Below are 19912 nucleotides of genomic sequence, written 5' to 3'. Positions count from 1 at the left end.
GCCTTCTTTCCCAATTCTTGGGGAGAGGTCAGATCAGAGTCTACCAGGTACTGGTGCAACAAATCAGACACACAATTATTAAGTATATGCTCTCTCAGGATTGTGTTATACAGGCTTTCATAATCAGTAACTTTACTGCCATGTAACCACCCCTCCAAGGCCTTCACTGAATGGTCAATGAAATCAACCCAGTCTTGTGAAGACTCCTTTTTGGTCTCTCTGAACTTTATCCTGTACTGTTCAGTGGTTAAGCCATAACCATCCAGGAGTGCATTCTTAAGAACTGTAAAATTATTGGCATCATTTTCTTTCACAGTAAGGAGCCTATCCCTACCTTTTCCACTAAATGATAGCCATAGGATAGCAGCCCACTGCCTTTGAGGGACATCCTGTACAGCACAGGCCCTCTCAAGTGCAGCAAACCACTTGTTAATGTCATCCCCCTCCTTATAAGGGGGAACTATCTTGTGCAGATTCCTGGAATCATGCTCTTTTGCAGGATGACTATGGGGAATACTGCTGCTGCCACCATGGGTATCTAAACCCAACTTCTGTCTTTCCCTCTCTATTTCTAAAGACTGTCTATCCAAATCCAGCTGTTGCTTCTTGAGCTTCAGTCTGGTTTGTTCCACTCTCAATCTATTGAGCTCCCTTTCTAACAATCTGTCATCAGGGTGGGTGGGAGGGACATTTCTAGATACAGAGGTATGATGGGAATGAACAGAAGGAGACCTGTCCCTTACAGAGGGCACCCTAACAGCTTGGCTACCAGCATAATGTGAGATCACATCATCAGTATGGTGTGATTCAACCTCTGTACCAACTATGCTAGACTGTCTAGTAATGGGCAGGCTGAGAAGTTTCTTTCCTGAACCTTTTCCTGGGGGAGTCCCTGGATCAGATTGAGAACCATTAGCTACTTTTTCTACAGATTGGGCACTTATGGCCTTATCCTGTACTCTAAGCATATTAATTAACAGTTCTAAGGAAGGATTCTTCCCTACACTCAAACCTCTCTCTATGCAGAGACTCCTTGCTCCTTTCCAGCTAAGGTGATCATATGCAAGTTTGGACAGTTCAACATTTTGGCCTGTGCCAGACATTTTTAGAGAGAGTTAAAGTGATAGACAAAGAGAAAAAAGTTTTCAGAACTTTTTGGAAAGACAGAAAAAAACTTTTTAAACTTTTAAGAACTTTTTGAAAGTTTAGTAGTACTTTTCAGCACTTAGAAAAGAGTGAAAAGAGGAAATGCAAAACTTTTTGGCTATGTGTATATACACTGACCTTGTTTTGTATATTTTTCTCTTATGAAAAGTACAATGACAAGAGTGGTAAGTAGTCTCAAGCACTTATCCCACCACTGCACAACCAATGTAGGAGGCTGGACTGGCTTGTAGTGAGTACCAAGGGGTACTTGCACCTTGCACCAGGCCCAGTTATCCCTTATTAGTGTATAGGGTGTCTAGCAGCTTAGGCTGATAGATAATGGTAGCTTAGCAAAGCAGCTCAGGCTGAACTAGGAGACGTGTGAAGCTACTACAGTACCACTTAGTGTCATATGCACAATATCATAAGAAAACACAATACACAGTTATACTAAAAATAAAGGTACTTTATTTTTATGACAATATGCCAAAGTATCTTAGAGTGTACCCTCAGTGAGAGGATAGGAAATATACACAAGATATATATACTCCAGAAGTGGAATGCGAACCACGAATGGACCCCAAACCTATGTGACCTTGTAGAGGGTCGCTGGGACTATTAGAAAATAGTGAGAGTTAGCAAAATAACCCACCCCAAGACCCTGAAAAGTGAGTGCAAAGTGCACCAAAGTTCCCCTAAGGACAAAATAGTCGTGTTAGAGGGAGAATGCAAGGAAACCACAAATCAGCAATGCAACAACGATGGATTCCTGTCTGAGGGTACCTGTGGAACAAGGGGACCAAGTCCAAAAGTCACAAGCAGCTCGGGGATGGGCAGATGCCCAAGAAATGCCAGCGGTTGGTGCAAAGAAGCTCTTACTAGGCTGAAGAACTGTGAATACTGCAGGAACGACAAGGGCTAGAGACTTCCCCTTTGGAGGATGGATCTCCCACGCCTTGGAGAGTCGTGCAGAAGTGTTTTCCCGCCGAATGGACGCCAACAAGCCTTGCTACACGCAAATCGTGCGTTTGGCGTTTTTGGACGCTGCTGGGGCCCAGGAGGGACCAGAAGGTCGCAAATTGGACCTGCAGAGAGAGGGGACGTCGAGCAAGACAAAGAGCCCTCACTGAAGCAGGTAGCACCCGGAGAAGTGCCAGAAACAGGCACTACGAGGATGCGTGAAACGGTGCTCGCCGAAGTTGCACAAAGGAGTCCCACGTCGCCGGAGACCAACTTAGAAAGTCGTGCAATGCAGGTTAGAGTGCCGTGGACCCAGGCTTGGCTGTGCACTCAGGATTTCCGCCGGAAGTGCACAGGGGCCGGAGAAGCTTGCAAAGTCGCGGTTCCCAGCAATGCAGCCCAGCGAGGTGAGGCAAGGACTTACCTCCACCAAACTTGGGCTGAAGAGTCACTGGACTGTGGGGGTCACTTGGACGGTGTCGCTGGATTCGAGGGACCTCGCTCGTCGTGCTGAGAGGAGACCCAAGGGACCGGAGATGCAGCTTTTTGGTGCCTGCGGTTGCAGGGGGAAGATTCCGTCGACCCACGGGAGATTTCTTCGGAGCTTCTGGTGCAGAGAGGAGGCAGACTACCCCCACAACATGCACAAGCAGGAAAACAGTCGAGAAGGCGGCAGGATCAGCGTTACAGAGTTGCAGTAGTCGTCTTTGCTACTATGTTGCAGGTTTGCAGGCTTCCAGCGCGGTCAGCGGTCGATTCCTTATCAGAAGGTGAAGAGGGAGATGCAGAGGAACTCGGCTGAGCTCATGCATTCGTTATCTAAAGTTTCCCCAGAGACAGAGACCCTAAATAGCCAGAAAAGAGGGTTTGGCTACCTAGGAGAGAGGAAAGGCTACTAACACCTGAAGGAGCCTATCAGCAGGAGTCTCTGACGTCACCTGGTGGCACTGGCCACTCAGAGCAGTCCAGTGTGCCAGCAGCACCTCTGTTTCCAAGATGGCAGAGGTCTGGAGCACACTGGAGGAGCTCTGGACACCTCCCAGGGGAGGTGCAGGTCAGGGGAGTGGTCACTCCCCTTTCCTTTGTCCAGTTTCGCGCCAGAGCAGGGGCTAAGGGGTCCCTGAACCGGTGTAGACTGGCTTATGCAGAATTGGGCACATCTGTGCCCAACAAAGCATTTCCAGAGGCTGGGGGAGGCTACTCCTCCCCTGCCTTCACACCATTTTCCAAAGGGAGAGGGTGTCACACCCTCTCTCAGAGGAAGTTCTTTGTTCTGCCATCCTGGGCCAGGCCTGGCTGGACCCCAGGAGGGCAGCTGCCTGTCTGAGGGGTTGGCAGCAGCAGCAGCTGCAGAGAAACCCCAGGAAGGGCAGTCTGGCAGTACCAGGGTCTGTGCTACAGACCACTGGGATCATGGAATTGTACCAATAATGCCAGGATGGCATAGAGGGGGCAATTCCATGATCATAGACATGTTACATGGCCATATTCGGAGTTACCATGGTGAAGCTACATATAGGTAGTGACCTATATGTAGTGCACGCGTGTAATGGTGTCCCCGCACTCACAAAGTTCAGTGAATTGGCTCTGAACAATGTGGGGGCACCTTGGCTAGTGCCAGGGTGCCCTCACACTAAGTAACTTTGCACCTAACCTTTACCAGGTAAAGGTTAGACATATAGGTGACTTATAAGTTACTTAAGTGCAGTGTAAAATGGCTGTGAAATAACGTGGACGTTATTTCACTCAGGCTGCAGTGGCAGGCCTGTGTAAGAATTGTCAGAGATCCCTATGGGTGGCAAAAGAAATGCTGCAGCCCATAGGGATCTCCTGGAACCCCAATACCCTGGGTACCTCAGTACCATATACTAGGGAATTATAAGGGTGTTCCAGTAAGCCAATGTAAATTGGTAAAAATGGTCACTAGCCTGTCAGTGACAATTTGGCAAGAAATGAGAGAGCATAACCACTGAGGTTCTGGTTAGCAGAGCCTCAGTGAGACAGTTAGGCACCACACAGGGAACATACACATGCACACCTATGAGCACTGGGGCCCTGTGTGACAGGGTCCCAGTGACACATACATATAGGCCACAAACCTATGAGCACTGGGGTCCTGACCAGCAGGATCCCAGTGACACATAACAACCATACTGAAAACATGGTGTTTTCACTATGAGCACTGAGGCCTGGCTATCAGGATCCCAGTGAGACAGTGAAAACAGTGACAAACACCCTGACATACACTCACAAACAGGCCAAAAGTGGGGGTAACAAGGCTAGAAAGAGGCTACCTTCTCACACATGGGGAATTAATTAAGATTCACCTTACTGGTGGATGCTTGGGCCACCAAACTCTCAGAAGTAGGATGCTATGTAAGAAAATCAAGGTTGTCTGTGACGTCTTGCCACATATGTCCACTGGTGGGCAAGAGAAGGTTAGATAAAGTGCCCAGCACAGTATCAGTGAGAGCCTCATTGAGTGGAAATAAGGGCTCAGAGGAAGCAGACTTATGTTGTAGAACTTCTGCAAGGATGTTTGTCTTAACTGCAGCAGCAGGTAATTGAAGGCACAGAACGTCTGCAGCACGTCAGACTACAACAGCAAAGGAAGCACTCTTCTCTGTTGACAGCCCAAGGGGTGAACTCAGTCCTGTATAAGGGCAAGTATCAAGCCCACTGGCCAACTAAATTTCCATGCATAAACTATCATTATCCTATTGTGGAGGTAAATTATCCCAATCATCAAGTGATGGAGCCTCCGAGGATGGCTCCACAGTAGAGGAAGAATAATGTCTGAAACAGACTGGTATCAATGAAAGAGCCACTGGTGTGGTCTTGGAGCAAGAATGGAAGTCCGCAGCCGAGGCAGAACCAGAGATTGGTCCTGGGAGCTCAGACAGGTCAGAGGACAGATTCTCCAGAGGTAACTTGATGGGAGGTCCCTGCAGATCCTTGGCGCCCGAAGCCATGCCAGAGGGAGCTGGAAGAGTGACACAATAGGCAGCATTGCCTCTTTGAAGGCCTCCACCTGCAAGGGCAACACCAATGACCCAGGAACGGTTGGGTGCATCAGGATCAATTGTAGAATGAGCTCCTTGACAGGGGATTAGGAGGGAGATCCAGTGGTACTTTGACTTCTCTTCAGAGAGAAAGTGGCAGGATTGAGACGGGTCTTGCTTTGCCTTCTTATGTTTCCTCTTCGATTCAGACTTCCACTTAGAGGATGATTTCAACCTTGAAGAAGATATGCTGTGGGTTCGATTTGAAGAGCAGGAGCGGGTCCACGATTTGGAGTGGGATTAGGACTTACTTGCGGTCTGTTACTTCTTTTGATGTTGACCGACGTACAACTTCGCTTTAGAGTCCTCAATATGCTGCAACCACCTTCATCACTTTCATGAACACCAGAGGGGCACTGGTAAGGCTGAAGGGGAGCACAGCAAACTGGGAGTGGACCACAGGCACCTTCTGTGGACAGACAGGACGGGGATGGGAAAATATGTATCCTGCAGTTCTAATGCTACCATCCAGCCTGCTAGGTCCAGGGCAAGCAGGCCTTCCACGAGCATGAGCATTTTGTATTTCTGCTTTTTCAGGAAGAGGTTGAGAATACGCAGGTCTAGGATACTTTCTTGGGCACCAGAAAGCAGAGGGAATAGCAACCACAACCTACTTCCGATGCCAGCACACTCTCTGTGGCTCACTTGGTCAACTAACCAAGCCCTTCCTGACGGAGCAAGGAGAGATGGTCCTCCATCAGTCTGTCATAAGTGTGTGGCACGGATGGAGGGGTGGTCACAGAGAGGAGGTAGCAACCCCTTTGGACAAGCTGCAAAACCCAACAGTCTGATATTACTGACCTCCAGAAGTGCAGGTGATAAGAGTATGTTGCCCCCTACTGGATGCCCATGATGGTCACTGGGCAAACAGATGGGTTTGGAGGATGCAGCTGTCAGGAAGGTGATGAACTGGCCCAACATCTGGCTATATGTCCTATGACGTCTCTGGGAACCACATCCTCAGCCATAAAAAGTGGTGACAGGGAGGGTAGAGATGCAGTTGAAAGCCCTTCTGAGGCCATGAAAGGGGCTGAAGGCAGACTGGGGTTGGCAAGGGGCCATTGAAATGCCCAAGAATCTGGTTGTAGCCTTGCTGTTCTTAAAGCGCCCCAGTGCTGAGTCTGCCTTCTCTCCAAACAAACAAGTGCCATTAAAGGGCATGTCCATTATCGAGGCCTGGACTTCCCCTGAAAAGCCCAGGGTTCTCAACCAGGCGTGGTGCCTAAGGGGCCACTGACGAAGAAACAGCTCTGCCCAGTGAATCTGTCATGTCCAGTCCACATAGTATGGCGAACTTGACTGCATCCCTCCCATCAGCAATTGCTTGAGACAGTATGGCTCTGGCCTTCTTCAAAACCATAGGGAGCACTTGTGCATCCGAGTTCCTGATTGTATGTGAGTATCGACCCTGACCGTGGTGCAAAGTTGGCAGACGGAACATCTTCTAGCCGAAGGTATTTAGCCTCTTGGATTCCCTAGCTGGTATAGGGAACGTGCTGGAGTTGATTTTGGAGGTGGAACATGGACCACCAGCTTTCCAGAGTGGTGTGCTAGGTGACGTAACTGGGGTCCCCTGGGGTGGGGCAATGGTCATGGGGAATTGTCCTGTGCACAGGAGCCCCTGTGCAGCTCTTTGACCAGCCCCAGAGTAGGACATCAGTGAGGGCTTCACCTAAGAAGAGAAGTGGTTCGGGTGGGGTGACTCTTGGTTGAAGCATCTCTGTCAAGACACTCAGTTTAACTGCCATTGAGGGCAGTTGAAGGTCCAAGACCTCAGCTGTCCTCGTCGCCACCATAGCAAATGAGGCACCCTCCTCCTTAGCCATGGTGGGGAAGAGACCAGGTCAGTGACTGGTAAGGTGTCCAGTCCACCAGCATTCACCAGAACCTCATACCAGGTGTCCTTAGGATTTTCTAAAGACTGGGGACCATAAGGATCCAAAGACCCCTCCCAATCATCTCACAATCTAGGACTGTTGTAGGAATAAAGCACTGGCTCCGACATGGGGAGCCTGCCCCCAGTCGGAGCCAGAACCAGCCATCCTGAAGAAAGGTGAAAATTTCCACTTAAGAACACATTTTGAAGATCTGCTCAGGGGTCCTCCCACGTGGGCAGGAGTATTCACTGCTCATGACTATACATGGAAATCCCCTAGAAGAGAAGCAAGTTTGACAGAGACTGCCTATATTGGTTATCCTACAATTCCAACTCAGAACCCAACCAAAATGTACTACAACCTGCCAACACACAACTTGATCAGAAGGTGGAGTATGTGTGACATTGCCATGTCGTTACTTTCTGAAGGGGGCCTCGCCTGGCAGTTCAGGGCAGACTGTTCATCTGAGGTGAAGAGTCAGAACTGATTTGCATATAACATGATTCTTGTCTTAATTGTCACAGTGGGAGAAAAACAATGGGTTCTGAATACTACCCAGAGTGATTGCGAATGATTTGAACTATTTGAGGGTGTTACTCGCTTAATTTGTGTATCTGCATTACTATATGAAGAGAGTCATGTGTTTTGGAACCGTGTCGAATTTCTAACTAAATGGAGGCTACAGACGGAGGATAGTGCATGCCAGGCAAGAATTTGTGGTACAAGGCCAGGGCCATTTGAAGTGAACCATGCTTATATGAATGGAGTGTGGGGGATAGATTCCCTTTCTGGAAAACCCGAAGTCAATCTTCCAGGAATTTCTCACTGACAGGTAGCCAGATTGTTAAGGGCAGCACCCAGGACACCTATTTCTTAGTTTCAAGGCTCATGTCGTAGGCAGCCAGCTTCCCTGCCAGCTTGGAAACAAATCTGTAGCCTTGCATCCTGTTAGAAGTAGTACTTAGAATCTTCAATGATGACGAGAGTACAGAGCATTGCTTGTCAGGGAAAACTGTACTGGAGGTACGTCTGCAGGAGAGTACTACCTAGAAGAATAATCCACAACCCAATGAGAAGAAACCTGTGTAGATGGGCCTAGAACCACACAATGAGCAACCCTGTGGGAAGTAAAGGGGAAGGCCTACCCTGCTGAGAGCTTTGATGAGCTCTCTTTGTTCACAACACCCAGTACGCCCTTGGTTGCCTACCACTTTGGCCTTGAACATGTTTTGCCTTCCCTGCTCACCTGAAGGTGTTTCAGAGGATTAGCCAGGGTAAAGAGACATTAAGCCTTCAGGCCTGCATCTACATTGCTGGAATGTCTGTGCAACCACATGCTATGAAATCTTATAGGATTGCTAGTGACTCATTTTCTCTATTATCTGACTATGGGTGATTGTTATGAAACTAGTACCCACAGATGCCCTATGTAGTAATCTCCTCTGGGGACCAGAGATGCTTGAGGATGGGCACTTTTTTAAATTTGTACTCCTACACAAATTCCCACCAATCTCCACATTTCCTCGGAGGATCATCAGTACTACTTGAGTGGGCTCTTCAGCCTTATTTTAAGTGATGGGCTCCTTGTGCCAGCGCACCTCTCCAAGGGGGTGCAGAACACTCCAGATACTCCAGTGTAGGCAGCTGCCCCACTCCTCTGCACTGCTCTCTGTGCAGAGTGGCGGCTCTCCCTCTCCACAGCCATATTGTATGCAGAGCATGGGTAGTTGGAGCAACACATGCTATGAACACCCTGTTTCTTCATTATTGCTCATTTAAATCCCTGATGTTTATTAACACAGGTGCAAATTTTAATTGTAGCTGTTATTGTATATTGAATCTAAAACTTTTAAGGCAAACTACTGACTGGGTATTGCTTTATTAAACTGTAGTTCTGAGTCTCTAGCTCACACCACCAGCCGACTAAGCTTTGGTTTGCTTTGGCCAGCTACCATAAGGTTCAAGAGCTTAATTTTGTACTTGATGCACATTTTTGGGTCCAGTAGTAATTCAGTTTTAGCTCCCAGGTCAACAGAGGCAAAAATAGTCACCACCACAACCAAAGAAAAGTAACACCCATCCCCCAATACCACTCACAACCAGTTTGCACTACTGGCTACGGCCCTGAGATATGATTGAGGATCACTTAAAATGATGCAAAATAATTGTGGGTGATGATTCCTATCCTAAATTACTAACAGCATGAATGACTGTTTAGAGTGGAATGTGCTTAGCTATCTTAACTGATATTACTCTGCTAATTCGGAAATCAACTAGGTAAAGTGACTTGTGTAACAGTGTTTGTAGAATACTTAGATATCCCATCTCATCTTACTCTGGAAACACATGGCATAAAGTGATATGCCTCATAAGGTACCTAAATTACTAAAACCTAATCATCCACTTGAGCAATCCTGTCCAGCCAGAAACTGATTGGGGGCAGTGTGTGGCATGAACTGGTATGAGTATTCAAATAGTATTCTTACTCAATTGCTCAATCTACTCTGAGGAAGCAATACTTTTCTGCCAGTGGGCGAGGGGTAACACAGCCTTACAATGGTTGAACATATTTCTGGCCAGAAAGTATCAATGTAAGACCAGTGCTTGGCTTTCATTGTCCATCAAATGAGATGGAGTACCTCAAAGGCATTATAAGCCTATGCAGCAGAATTAATTTGAACAGTATACCTAAGAAGATTTCAAAGAGATAACAGAGTGGTGATTGAGATGTCAATATCTTCTACAGATGCAACCAGATTTAAGTGGAGAAGGCTCTACATCCCAGGCAATATTTACGGTGGTGGGAATTACTAGATGCGCAGATTCACAGGACTGAAGCAACCAGCCCAACTGGCACATAGCAGAGGCTGATGCTAAAAACAGTGAGGTAGCTCAAGTGCTTTATGGACTGAGAATACTGCTGTTTTGAGACCCGAGTTGAGGTGATCTTGCCTCTTCAATGTCAGCAAAAAGAATTCAGAATGATTTTAAGGGACTGAGTCGGGAACTTAGGAAGTTCTAGATTTATTGTACTACACCAAAAAAGACAGAAGCATTAGCTATCAAAACTGTGGAAAACAGAAAAAATACAAGAGACTCTCTAGAGTGTGAAAATGAAACTATTTAAAGGGCAGTATTCAGCTATTTCCTTTGCAAGAACAGTTCGTTCCTCACCTGTAGTCTGGTATTGAGGGCCTGGAGGCCACCAGTCTGCTCCTGTATGGACAGGCTGTGCTTTTGGAGCATCAAAATCTGTGACTGCAGATTTCCCAACTGTGATTCCAGCTGCGTCACCTGTGACAACAAGGCATTTTTCTCTGCTGCTAGGGTTGCATTCTGTAAAGAAAGGGAACACAGAAATGTGTGAAGTCAGTAGGGTCAAGCATACAGAAGGAGATCACCAAAGTAGATCTTACATGACAAATTAAAAGCTTATGAGAATAAGTTGTACTGGTGGAGCAGCGTGTGTGTTCTTTGTTGAAATAGCAAGTGGTTTAAAGTGGTCTGACAGAACTGAATGTGGAATCCAAAATGGGAACAACTTGTGATAAAGCAGAGCAGGAATGAGATGCATTGGCAAAGCAGAGTGCCAAGGCTACAACTGCAGGGATGTTACAGATCAGAATTAATGTGTTTTGGCATAACTGGAAGTGGGGAACCAAATGAGTAGGGTGTTCTGCAGGAATAAGGGTCATTGGCAGGACTATCTGCATGTGCAAGTATTGAGATGGAAATTCTCTGAAATGGTTGGGTGTTGAATGTTCTAGACCTGCAAATCCTTTTTTAGATAGAGTGATCCTTACCGTGCGTTCCAGCTCAATCAGACGCCCGCCTACAGCTTCAGTCCCAGCATCGAGCCTGCAAAGGCCGCTATAGAATTCCTTCTCAAGCATCTTCTCTTCTCCAGACGGTTTGTATGATGCTATATTGACACACTCTTCATCTCCAGTCTGGCCAAAATTGGTTTCAACAACTGGCTTCTCATTTCCAGAGCAGCTGATGTGAATCTGGCCCGCCACCTCGTTTTCTGATGCCAACCTGGCAAGGTCCTTTTCCACTCCTTTCTCCTCCCCACCACATTGGTCATGAAGATCTTTGGTAACTTGCTCCTTCCCAGGCTTGGTGTACTGCTGTGTCTCTTGCAGAAAACTCCAAGTATGCTGAGCACGTTTGACCTGGCAGTAGGAAAAGAACAACACCATGGTTTAAAGGGCAGACATTGAGGCATTTTATAGGAAACCACATCTAGAAGAATTCAACAGGAGAGTGGGTTTGAAAAAGGTTAAGGAGTGCTAGCATCAAGGAATGTGATTGCAACACTGGTTGCAGAGCTTGCTGTAGCATAAGTTTGTGACATAGTTTAGACTTCTGAATTTTCTAAGTGTGTTGAATGTGGGGGATGGGAAAACCACTAGTTTATTAAAATAATGTGGATGCACTGTTTTTGGTAAGTGAGTTATACATGCTCTTCGTTGGGGGCACTATAAATGGCCTAGGTGTGGGAGATGTAAGATGGCGTTGAAGTGTTGGCTGTGGGTAATGATGTAAGAGTACTGACTGGAAAATGGTGTACAACTGTTGGCTGTGTATAATAGTTCAGAAGGGCTATTTGTGGGAGATGGTTTATGAGTGCTAGCTCAGTGGGAGAGTCCTGAAGTACAGGTTGTATGGAATGGTGCCAGAGCACTGGCTATTAAAGGTGGAGTAAGTGCACTGGCTTTAAGGGATGGTGTAGATGTGTCGGCTATTAAATTTGATGTTGAATGGTTTGCTGTATACTTTGGTATAGGGGACAGAAAATGACCACAGCACTCAAACAGTGTACAAATTGTAAGCGTACAGATACAATCTTATATGTAGCAGGTAAGTAAATAAATCGTTCAAAGTTCTTCTTGATGTTCCAGTAGGTCTTTAATTCGGATTAATAGTTGTGAAGTACAGTCAAACAGGCACAGCCAACACGTGTTTCATCACAAATGTGACTTCCTCAAGGCTGCGCATGAACAGGTGTAGAAAGGGAGTCCGAATCCGAGTGAAGAACCATCAGTTGTAATATGACGTCTCCATAGTAGTGTCATCCAAAATAACAGATAAGTGTGCCGAAATAACAAAGGTAGGTATGTGTTTGAAGAACCGTCAGGAGACACACATGCGGGCTCACGGACTTACCAGGGTCCTACCTACCTTTGTTATTTCAGCACACTTATCCGTTATTTTGGATGACACTACTACGGAGAGGTCGTCTTACAACTGACGGTTCTTCACTCGGATTTGGACTCCCTTTCTACACCTGTTCATGTGCAGCCTTGAGGAAGTCACATTTGTGACAAAACACGTGTTGGCTGTGCCTGTTTGACTGTACTTCGCGACTATTAATCCGTATTAAAGACCTACTGGAACATCAAGAAGAACTTTGAATGATTTATATACTTACCTGCTACATATAAGATTGTACCTGTACGCTTACAATTTGTACACTGTTTGAGTGCTGTGGTCATTTTCTGTCCATTATATGTTTTGTATTTTATACACTATACTGTGCCTTTAGGTAGTAGGGCACTTGTCCACGCGCACCAGTATTGTTCTCAATACAACTCACCACTGTGGACACCATTTGGATGTGCGATTCCTATTATTTACTACCTTTATACTTTGGTATAGGAATGCTGGCAGGCTAGAATGGCACTGAATCACTAGTTGTGCAGAATGGTATAAGACTGCTGCATGGGAAGTTCATATACTAGAGCTTGATAAAGGAGACAGTGTAGAAGTGTTCTACAGGAAATGGTGTAGCATCTCCATACACAGTGTATTCAACTCGGTATCCACACTACATTAACCATAGCTCACGCGCTCTCCATGCCCTGCTTATAACATTTTACATTTTAGCAGTTATACCATCTAACATAATATTTTAGTTCCAATAATAGTTATGCTTTTGCAAATTAAATTGTCTGTGAGAATACAGTGCATGGTAGAGTGGCGAACTATAGTTAATGTAGGGTGGCTATTGAGTGGAATACACTGTGTATAGAAGTATGCGAGTTATAATTATTTGATGGTTTTGCCTTCAAGGTATAAGTTTAGAAATTCACTTTTGTGTTCTTTAACCTTTGTTTGTAGTTAAAGAATAAAGTTATATAAATTTAAATGTGTGAGTAAATTAAAAATGTAAGGTATAACTAACTATAACTGAAGAATGTTTAATGTTTGTGTATTTTAAGTTTGGTTTGGATCGAAAGAATAAGTAATGCTTTCCTAACTATAACAAAGGTTTAACCTTTGTTTTTTTCATTTAATTTTTTCTAATTTAAAAAATTTTAATCGTAGAGTTTACTGTCACTGTGTGGATTGTCATTAGGTGGAATGTGGAACAGGACAGTGGAGGAGAGTGTTGTAAAGTATACTTTGGTAGAGAATAGTGTTGCTGAGTAGAGTACAGTGGATTGGAATAAACTGGAATGTGGTACAGTGAGTGGTGAACAGAGGAATAACGAACAATGGAGTGGCATAGAGTGGAGTGTTGTCAAGTCCAGAGTGGTTTGTTGGAGAGGCACATAGTGGAGTGGCGTAGAGTAGATTAGCGTAGGGTGGAGTGTGGTAAAGTATAATAGCGTACAGTGGAGTACCGCAGAGTGCAGTGGCATAGAGTGGAATGGCAGATTGGAACAGCACAGAGTGTAATGACGAGAGTGGAGTTCTGTACAGTGGAATAGCGCAGAGTGCAGTAGGCTAGAGGGGACTAATGTGGAGTGCAGCGGCACAGTCTGGAGTGGCACCGAGTGGACTGGTGTCGAATGGAGTGTCACAGAGTGGAGTGGCGTAGAGTAGTGTGGCTCAGAATGCAGTGGCATACAGTGGAGTGGTGTATAGTAGATTACCTTATATGAGAGTGGCATAAAGTGGAGTGGCAAGGAATGGAACAGCATATATAGTGGAGTGCCTTACAGTGCAGTGGCGTATAGTGGAGTGTGTCAGAGTGGATTGGTATACATTAGAATGGAGTAAAATGAAGTGGCGTATAGCGGAGTGGAATAGAGCGAAGAGGCATACAGTGGACTGTTCGAGAGTTGACTAGTGTAGATTTTAGTGGCGTACACTGGAGTGGCATACAGAGGAATAGTGTACACTGGAATGGGGTATAGAGGAGTGGGGTAGAATGAGTGGCACACAGTGGAATAGGATAGAGTGAGGTGTTGTACAGTACAGTAGGATAGAGTAGAGTGGCGTAGAGTGGAGTGAGGTAGAGTAAAATTACATACAGTGGAATAGCGTAGACTGGAGTGGCGTACAGTGTAGTGGAATACCGTAGCCTGGAGTGTTGTAGAGTGGGGGGGTAGAGTAAAGTGGGGCAGACTGTAGTGACCTACATTGGTGTAATAGTGTACTGTGAAGTGGAGTACAGTGGCCTGTTTTTAGTATGGAGTGGCATACAGTGGAATAGTGGAGTGTAGGGGTGAAAAGTGGAGTGGCATACAGTGGAGTAGCATACAGTGGAGTGATGTAGAGTGGAATAACACTGTGTTACTGGCGTATGATGTAGTAACAGTGTGGAGTACCATATAGCAGACTAATATACAGTACAGTGGTGTAGAATGATGTGTCATACACTGAAATAGGGTACAGTGAAGTAGGGTAGAGTGGGTTGGCGTGGAGTGGGGTGCCATACAGTGGAGTGGTCTAGAATGAAGTGATATACAGTAGATTGGCGCAGTGGACTGTCATGGAATGGAGTAGCATAAAGTGGAGTGGCGTACAGTGCAATGACGTAGACTGGAGTGGCGTAGAGTGGAATGGTGTAGACTGGAGTGTTGTACAGTTAAGCAGCATTTAGTGAAATAGCGTACACTGAAGTGGTGTACTGTGGAGTGCATAGAGTGGAGCAGCATGCATTGGAGTGTTGTAGAGTGGAGTGGCGCAGAGTGTCGTGAGGTACAGTGTAGTGGCGTACAATGGAATAGTGTACACTGCCTACATAGGAGTGGCATACAGTGGAGTGTTGTAGAGTGAAGTGGCGTAGAGTGGTGTGAGGTAAAGTGTAGCAGCGTAAAGTGGAAAAGCATACAGCAGAGTAGCATAGAGTGGAATCACATACACTGGACTGGCATACACTGGAGTGGGGTGGCACAGAGTGGAATAGCATACAGTGGACTGACGTACAGGGGAGTAGGGTAGAGTAGAGTGGCACAGAGTGGAGTGAGGTACATGGTAGTGGTGTACAGTGGAATAGCACAGACTGGAAAGGTGTAGAGTGGAGATGTGTAAGGTTTAGTGGCGTACAGAGGAGTGTTGCCAAGTGAAAAACCGTTGAATGCAGTGTGGTACAGTGTAGTTTGGTACAGTGTCCTGGGAAAGACTGTAGAAGCATACTGTTAAGTAGCAAATAGTGGACTGGCGTAGAATGGAATGTTGTACAATGGCATAGGGTAGAGCGTAGTAGGGTAGAGTGGATTAGAGTAAAGTCGAGGTGTAGACCAGAGTGGTGGATAATGGAGTGATGTACGGTGTAGTAGCGACAAGTTCACTGTCAGAGTGGAATGGAGTATAGTGGAGTGGCGTATTGGGTGATGGCGTAGACTGGAGTAGCATAAAGTAAAGTGGTGTAGAGTGGAGTGGCACAGAGTGGAGTGATTTGGAGTTAAGTGGGGTAGAGTAGAGTGGCATAGAGTGGAATGGCGAACAGTGGAGTGGAGTGCTATACAGTAAATAGCATATATTAGAGTGGCTTAGAGTGGAGTGGCATAGAGTGTAATAGCATAGAGTGGAGTGTCGTATAGTGGAGATGCGTACAATGGAACAGTGTGCAGTGTATTGGCGTATGGTGTAGTAGCGTATAGTGGAGTAGTGTAGACTGGGTGTTGTACAGTTGAGCAGCATACATTGGAATAGCGTACAGTGGAATGGTGAACAGCACAAAAGCGTACCCTGGAGTATGTTAGAGTGGAGTGGCATAGTGTGGAATAGCGAAGAATATAGTGGCATAGAGCGGAATGTCATACAGTGGAATAGTGTAAGTGTAGTACGCCAGAGTAGACTGGCGTACAGTAGAGTGGCGTAGGGTGTAGTGTTGTAGAATGGAGTGATGTACTGTATAATAGCGTACAGTGGTTTGTTGTGGACTTGTATAATGGAGTGGCATAACGTGGAGTGTCGTACAGTGTAGTGGGTGTAATGAAGCAGCGTACAGTAAAGTGGCAGAGAGTGGAACTGTGTAAAGTGTAGTGTTGTACAGTGAAGTTGTGCAGAGTGGAGTTGGGTAGATTGGAAAAGCGTCCAGTGTTTTTGGCGTACACTGGAGTGTCATAAAATGGAGTGACGTGGAGTGTAATAGTGTAAAGTGGGGTGAAGGAGGGTGGAGTGACATACAGTGGATTAGCACAGAGTGGAGTGGTGTATAGTGGAGTGACAGTAGAATGGCATAGAGTGTAATAACGTAATGTGGAGCGGCGTAGAGTGAAGTAGCATAGAGTGAAGTGGCGTACAGTGGAGTGAAACTGATGTAGTGTGAAAGTGTGCTAACAGATGTAGATGTAATGTGGCAGAAAAAATAAATTATTTTGTGTAAATGGTACACTTTGCTAGTATGTGTGAATAGTGTAAGTAGTTTTAAAGTTATATTTTTAAAATATTCGTTATATATTGTGCAGTGGTATACCTTGGTAAATTTGAGGTATACCGTGGTGAGATCCCGGCATACCAATGTACATGTGCTTGATAACGCAGTATGTGATTGGCTAAAGTCTGTGTTTACCAAACGTAAAAGGCAGCCATGTGTTTTTTAGCACTTTTTTGTCTGAGTTCTGCATTATGCATTTCACTGCTCTCTGGGTTTGAATCATATATCTAGGTAAGTAATAAGTATTATTATTGTTGCCTACCGTCTACTACTTTATTAAAGTGTTAATAGGTAGAGAAGTGTCTTTATATTTGACTATATATTTTTATAACAGTTTTGGGAGTAGGGCACAGGTATTATTGCGGTACTCTGTAGAATTTTTACTGAAGATTTAAATATGTTAAAAATGAAAAATAGACTGTAGAACAATATAGGCCTGATTATGATCTTGGCGGATTGGATACTCCATCACAAAGGTGACGGATATCCTGTGCGCCATACTACAAGTTCCAATGTATCCTATGGAACTTGTAATATGGCAGACGGGATATCTGTCACGTTTGTGACGGAGTATCCCATCCACCAAGATTGTAATCGGGACTCATATTTGTAAAATATAGGGTTCTGTAGTGTATTTTATTTAAATATATGGAAACTATAAATATTTTTCTCTACCTATTACCACTTTAGTAAAGCGGTAATAGGTAGGGGAACAAATCTAACTGAATACTTACCTACATCTAAAGGCAAAACGCAGAACACAGGCAAAGTGTACCTAAACATAACATGGCTGTCTTTACGTTTTGTAAAGGCTGTCATTAGCCAATCACAAAATGACTTGTCATCACTATGTACTGCAGTACTTCCATGAAATACCCCAAAATTTCACGAAAATCGCACCAAAGATTTCACTAGGTTAAAATGCCTCAAAACTTAAATAATACTTACCGTACTTACCCAGTAGTACCCAAAAGGATGATCTGAGCACCTAATGTCTAATCCTACTAAATTTTTTTTAAATTTGTTCTGCCGTTTTCGCAAGATACAAAAGTCTAAGGAAAATGCATTGGTGGAAAAACACGCCTTGGGCACCTCTCCTCCCCCTTTTATCTTTGCACCCCTTTGACCAATCACTGTGAAACTTTGCATCATATGCCAATGTAGATGGAAGAATAGGTTTGCAAAGTTTAGTGGCAATTCTTCAAACGGGTGCAAAGTTATTAATAGGGAATAATCTGAGGAATTCCTATCTCTGGTAAGCCTAACTACTACAGAGTGGAGTGGCTGCCTTTTGAAAAATCTGCAAAAAACTTTTAAATAAATAAATGTTAATCTGCCTCAGCTACTTCCTGGAAAGTTTTGCACCACTGATTTTCTATGTTAATGCTCATAGGAAACTTTGTTCTCCGATACAGAAAAAAATGACTGGCTGGATATACAGCAATTTTGGCAGGATTTTTGTGCTTTGGTGTAAAAGAGGTGCTCAGGTTGGGATCAAAGTAGTTAAAAAATGTTATATACCTGGATGGTTGAAAATGCTGGACTATGTGGTACCAAACATATTTTAAAAAGAGCCCTCTGAATGGCCAAGGGAGATTTTATTCTGTCAACCCTTTCAGTACTGCATACTGAAGGAGCGGATTTGCTGCCACAACCCAGGGAAGAATTTTGTGGTTGCCACTACAGGACTTGGGGACTCGGTCCCCATGTTCTGAAGTTGAAAAAAAAAACATAAAAGGGTACAGGGTAAGGACGTCTGGCATGCTTGTGGAGAGACGCAGGGGGACCTCTCACCCAGGGCTTAACATTTAGAAACATTTGTTTTGTGCCTTGGCTTCTGTGTACTCCCATGCAGTCCCTAAATCAGAGCAGGAGAATGTGATCTTGTGTGCTCTGACGTGATGTACTGATTGACTAGACAGACGTCAAGTATCAGCCGCAAGAAATGTCTTTCTTATGAATTAGAAAGTACAATAAAGAGATTACTTGTCCTCGCTAATATGAAGGGCCCGGCTAGATAACACTTTTTGACTAGTACCTGCACTTATTTCAGTAGCATCCAGAGGTAGTCTAGGCTGATGCTATATTAGCATTGTAGTATATTAGGTGTTTTGCTCTGAAATTTCAGGAAGTAGCACTGTTTAATGATCAAGTGCACCAACTGGTCTGAGGTTATACGGTTCCACTGGAACAGATATAACCAGATGGGTTCCCCCAACAGATGTTAAGGGGTTGGGGAGAATGTGGGGAAAGTTAATGTTTGGAGGCAGAAGTGTTCTTGCTTTGGACTCCCCTAGCCATAGCGCGGCTGTAGCCACAGAAGCCATCTTTGATGTATGGCTTGAACACCTGATCTTTTTTAAATGACAATTGTTGTTATTAAGGCTGAAGTGATGAGTTGTAAGGTGACTGCTGATTCTGCTGCTGCCCTTTCTAGTTAGTGACAAACCCTGCCTCTCATGGCTGGTTTTGGAAAGCTCTCAGGGCCTTTGCTGTTGGTGCCCTTTTTTTATTTCCTTCAGCATTTAATCGACTTCTGGTTCAAATAGGTGTTCACCGCTGAAGAGCAAGCCGATGAAGGGCTGTTGTAATTCTTGCTGGAAGCCAAATACTCTGGACCCAGGCATAGCAGTAATGTAGGATGCTAGTGCTAATCTGGTGATGGAGTATCAACACTTTGAGAGCACACTTCATATTTGTGTTCGAAATGAACTTTTCCCACTATAAACTGTCTTTCCCCACTTTCTGTAAGTGACAGGACGGTGCCTGAGAAGCACCTCTCTTGCTTCCAACTGGTGTCTATCATACATGGGGAGCAGGATGATGGAGTTGGTGACTTGCCACTGTGTTCAGCCCCGTCACTACTCTCTTGACCACAGCTTTAATTTTCTTGCTCTGCTTATCAGGTGGAGTAATATCCCTATGCCGTACATGAAAGCCACTTTGCGGACAACCAGAGAATCAGGTGGATCATTTCTGAGAATAAATATGGGGTCTTACAGAGCTTTTATTTTTCTCCATTCTAGGTGCGATCACCCATGCTTTCATTGGATCCTTGATCCTCTTTGTGGAGAACTTGAGTATGTTCTCGAGCAAAGGTGAGAGGCATACATGTCACTCTGTTTTTAGAAAGGGTCACTCTCCTCTTCCACCACATGAAGCTTACCTTTATGGTGATCTGTCACTCGTTGCATGGCTGTATGATATACGATTGTGTCATCGGGTGGTGATGGTTTGACATGATTTGGCTC

At 45.1% G+C, this 19912-nt stretch overlaps 1 protein-coding gene across 1 annotated transcript in view; it reads right to left on the bottom strand.

Annotated features, from left to right (window-relative positions):
- Positions 1-19912, bottom strand: part of LOC138259410 (girdin-like) — a 632998-nt gene that overhangs the window by 257950 nt on the left and 355136 nt on the right. The window contains exons 18-19 of the mRNA XM_069207157.1: positions 10849-11220; positions 10220-10381 (exon numbers count right to left, since the gene is read on the bottom strand). Coding sequence (XP_069063258.1) covers positions 10220-10381; positions 10849-11220 — 534 coding nt within the window. The remainder of the gene's footprint in view (positions 1-10219; positions 10382-10848; positions 11221-19912) is intronic.

The sequence above is a fragment of the Pleurodeles waltl genome, chromosome 9 (assembly GCF_031143425.1).
Source record: "Pleurodeles waltl isolate 20211129_DDA chromosome 9, aPleWal1.hap1.20221129, whole genome shotgun sequence".
Taxonomy (NCBI): domain Eukaryota; kingdom Metazoa; phylum Chordata; class Amphibia; order Caudata; family Salamandridae; genus Pleurodeles; species Pleurodeles waltl.
Note: the sequence above shows the minus strand (reverse complement) of the source record. Positions and strands in the feature narration are given on the sequence as shown.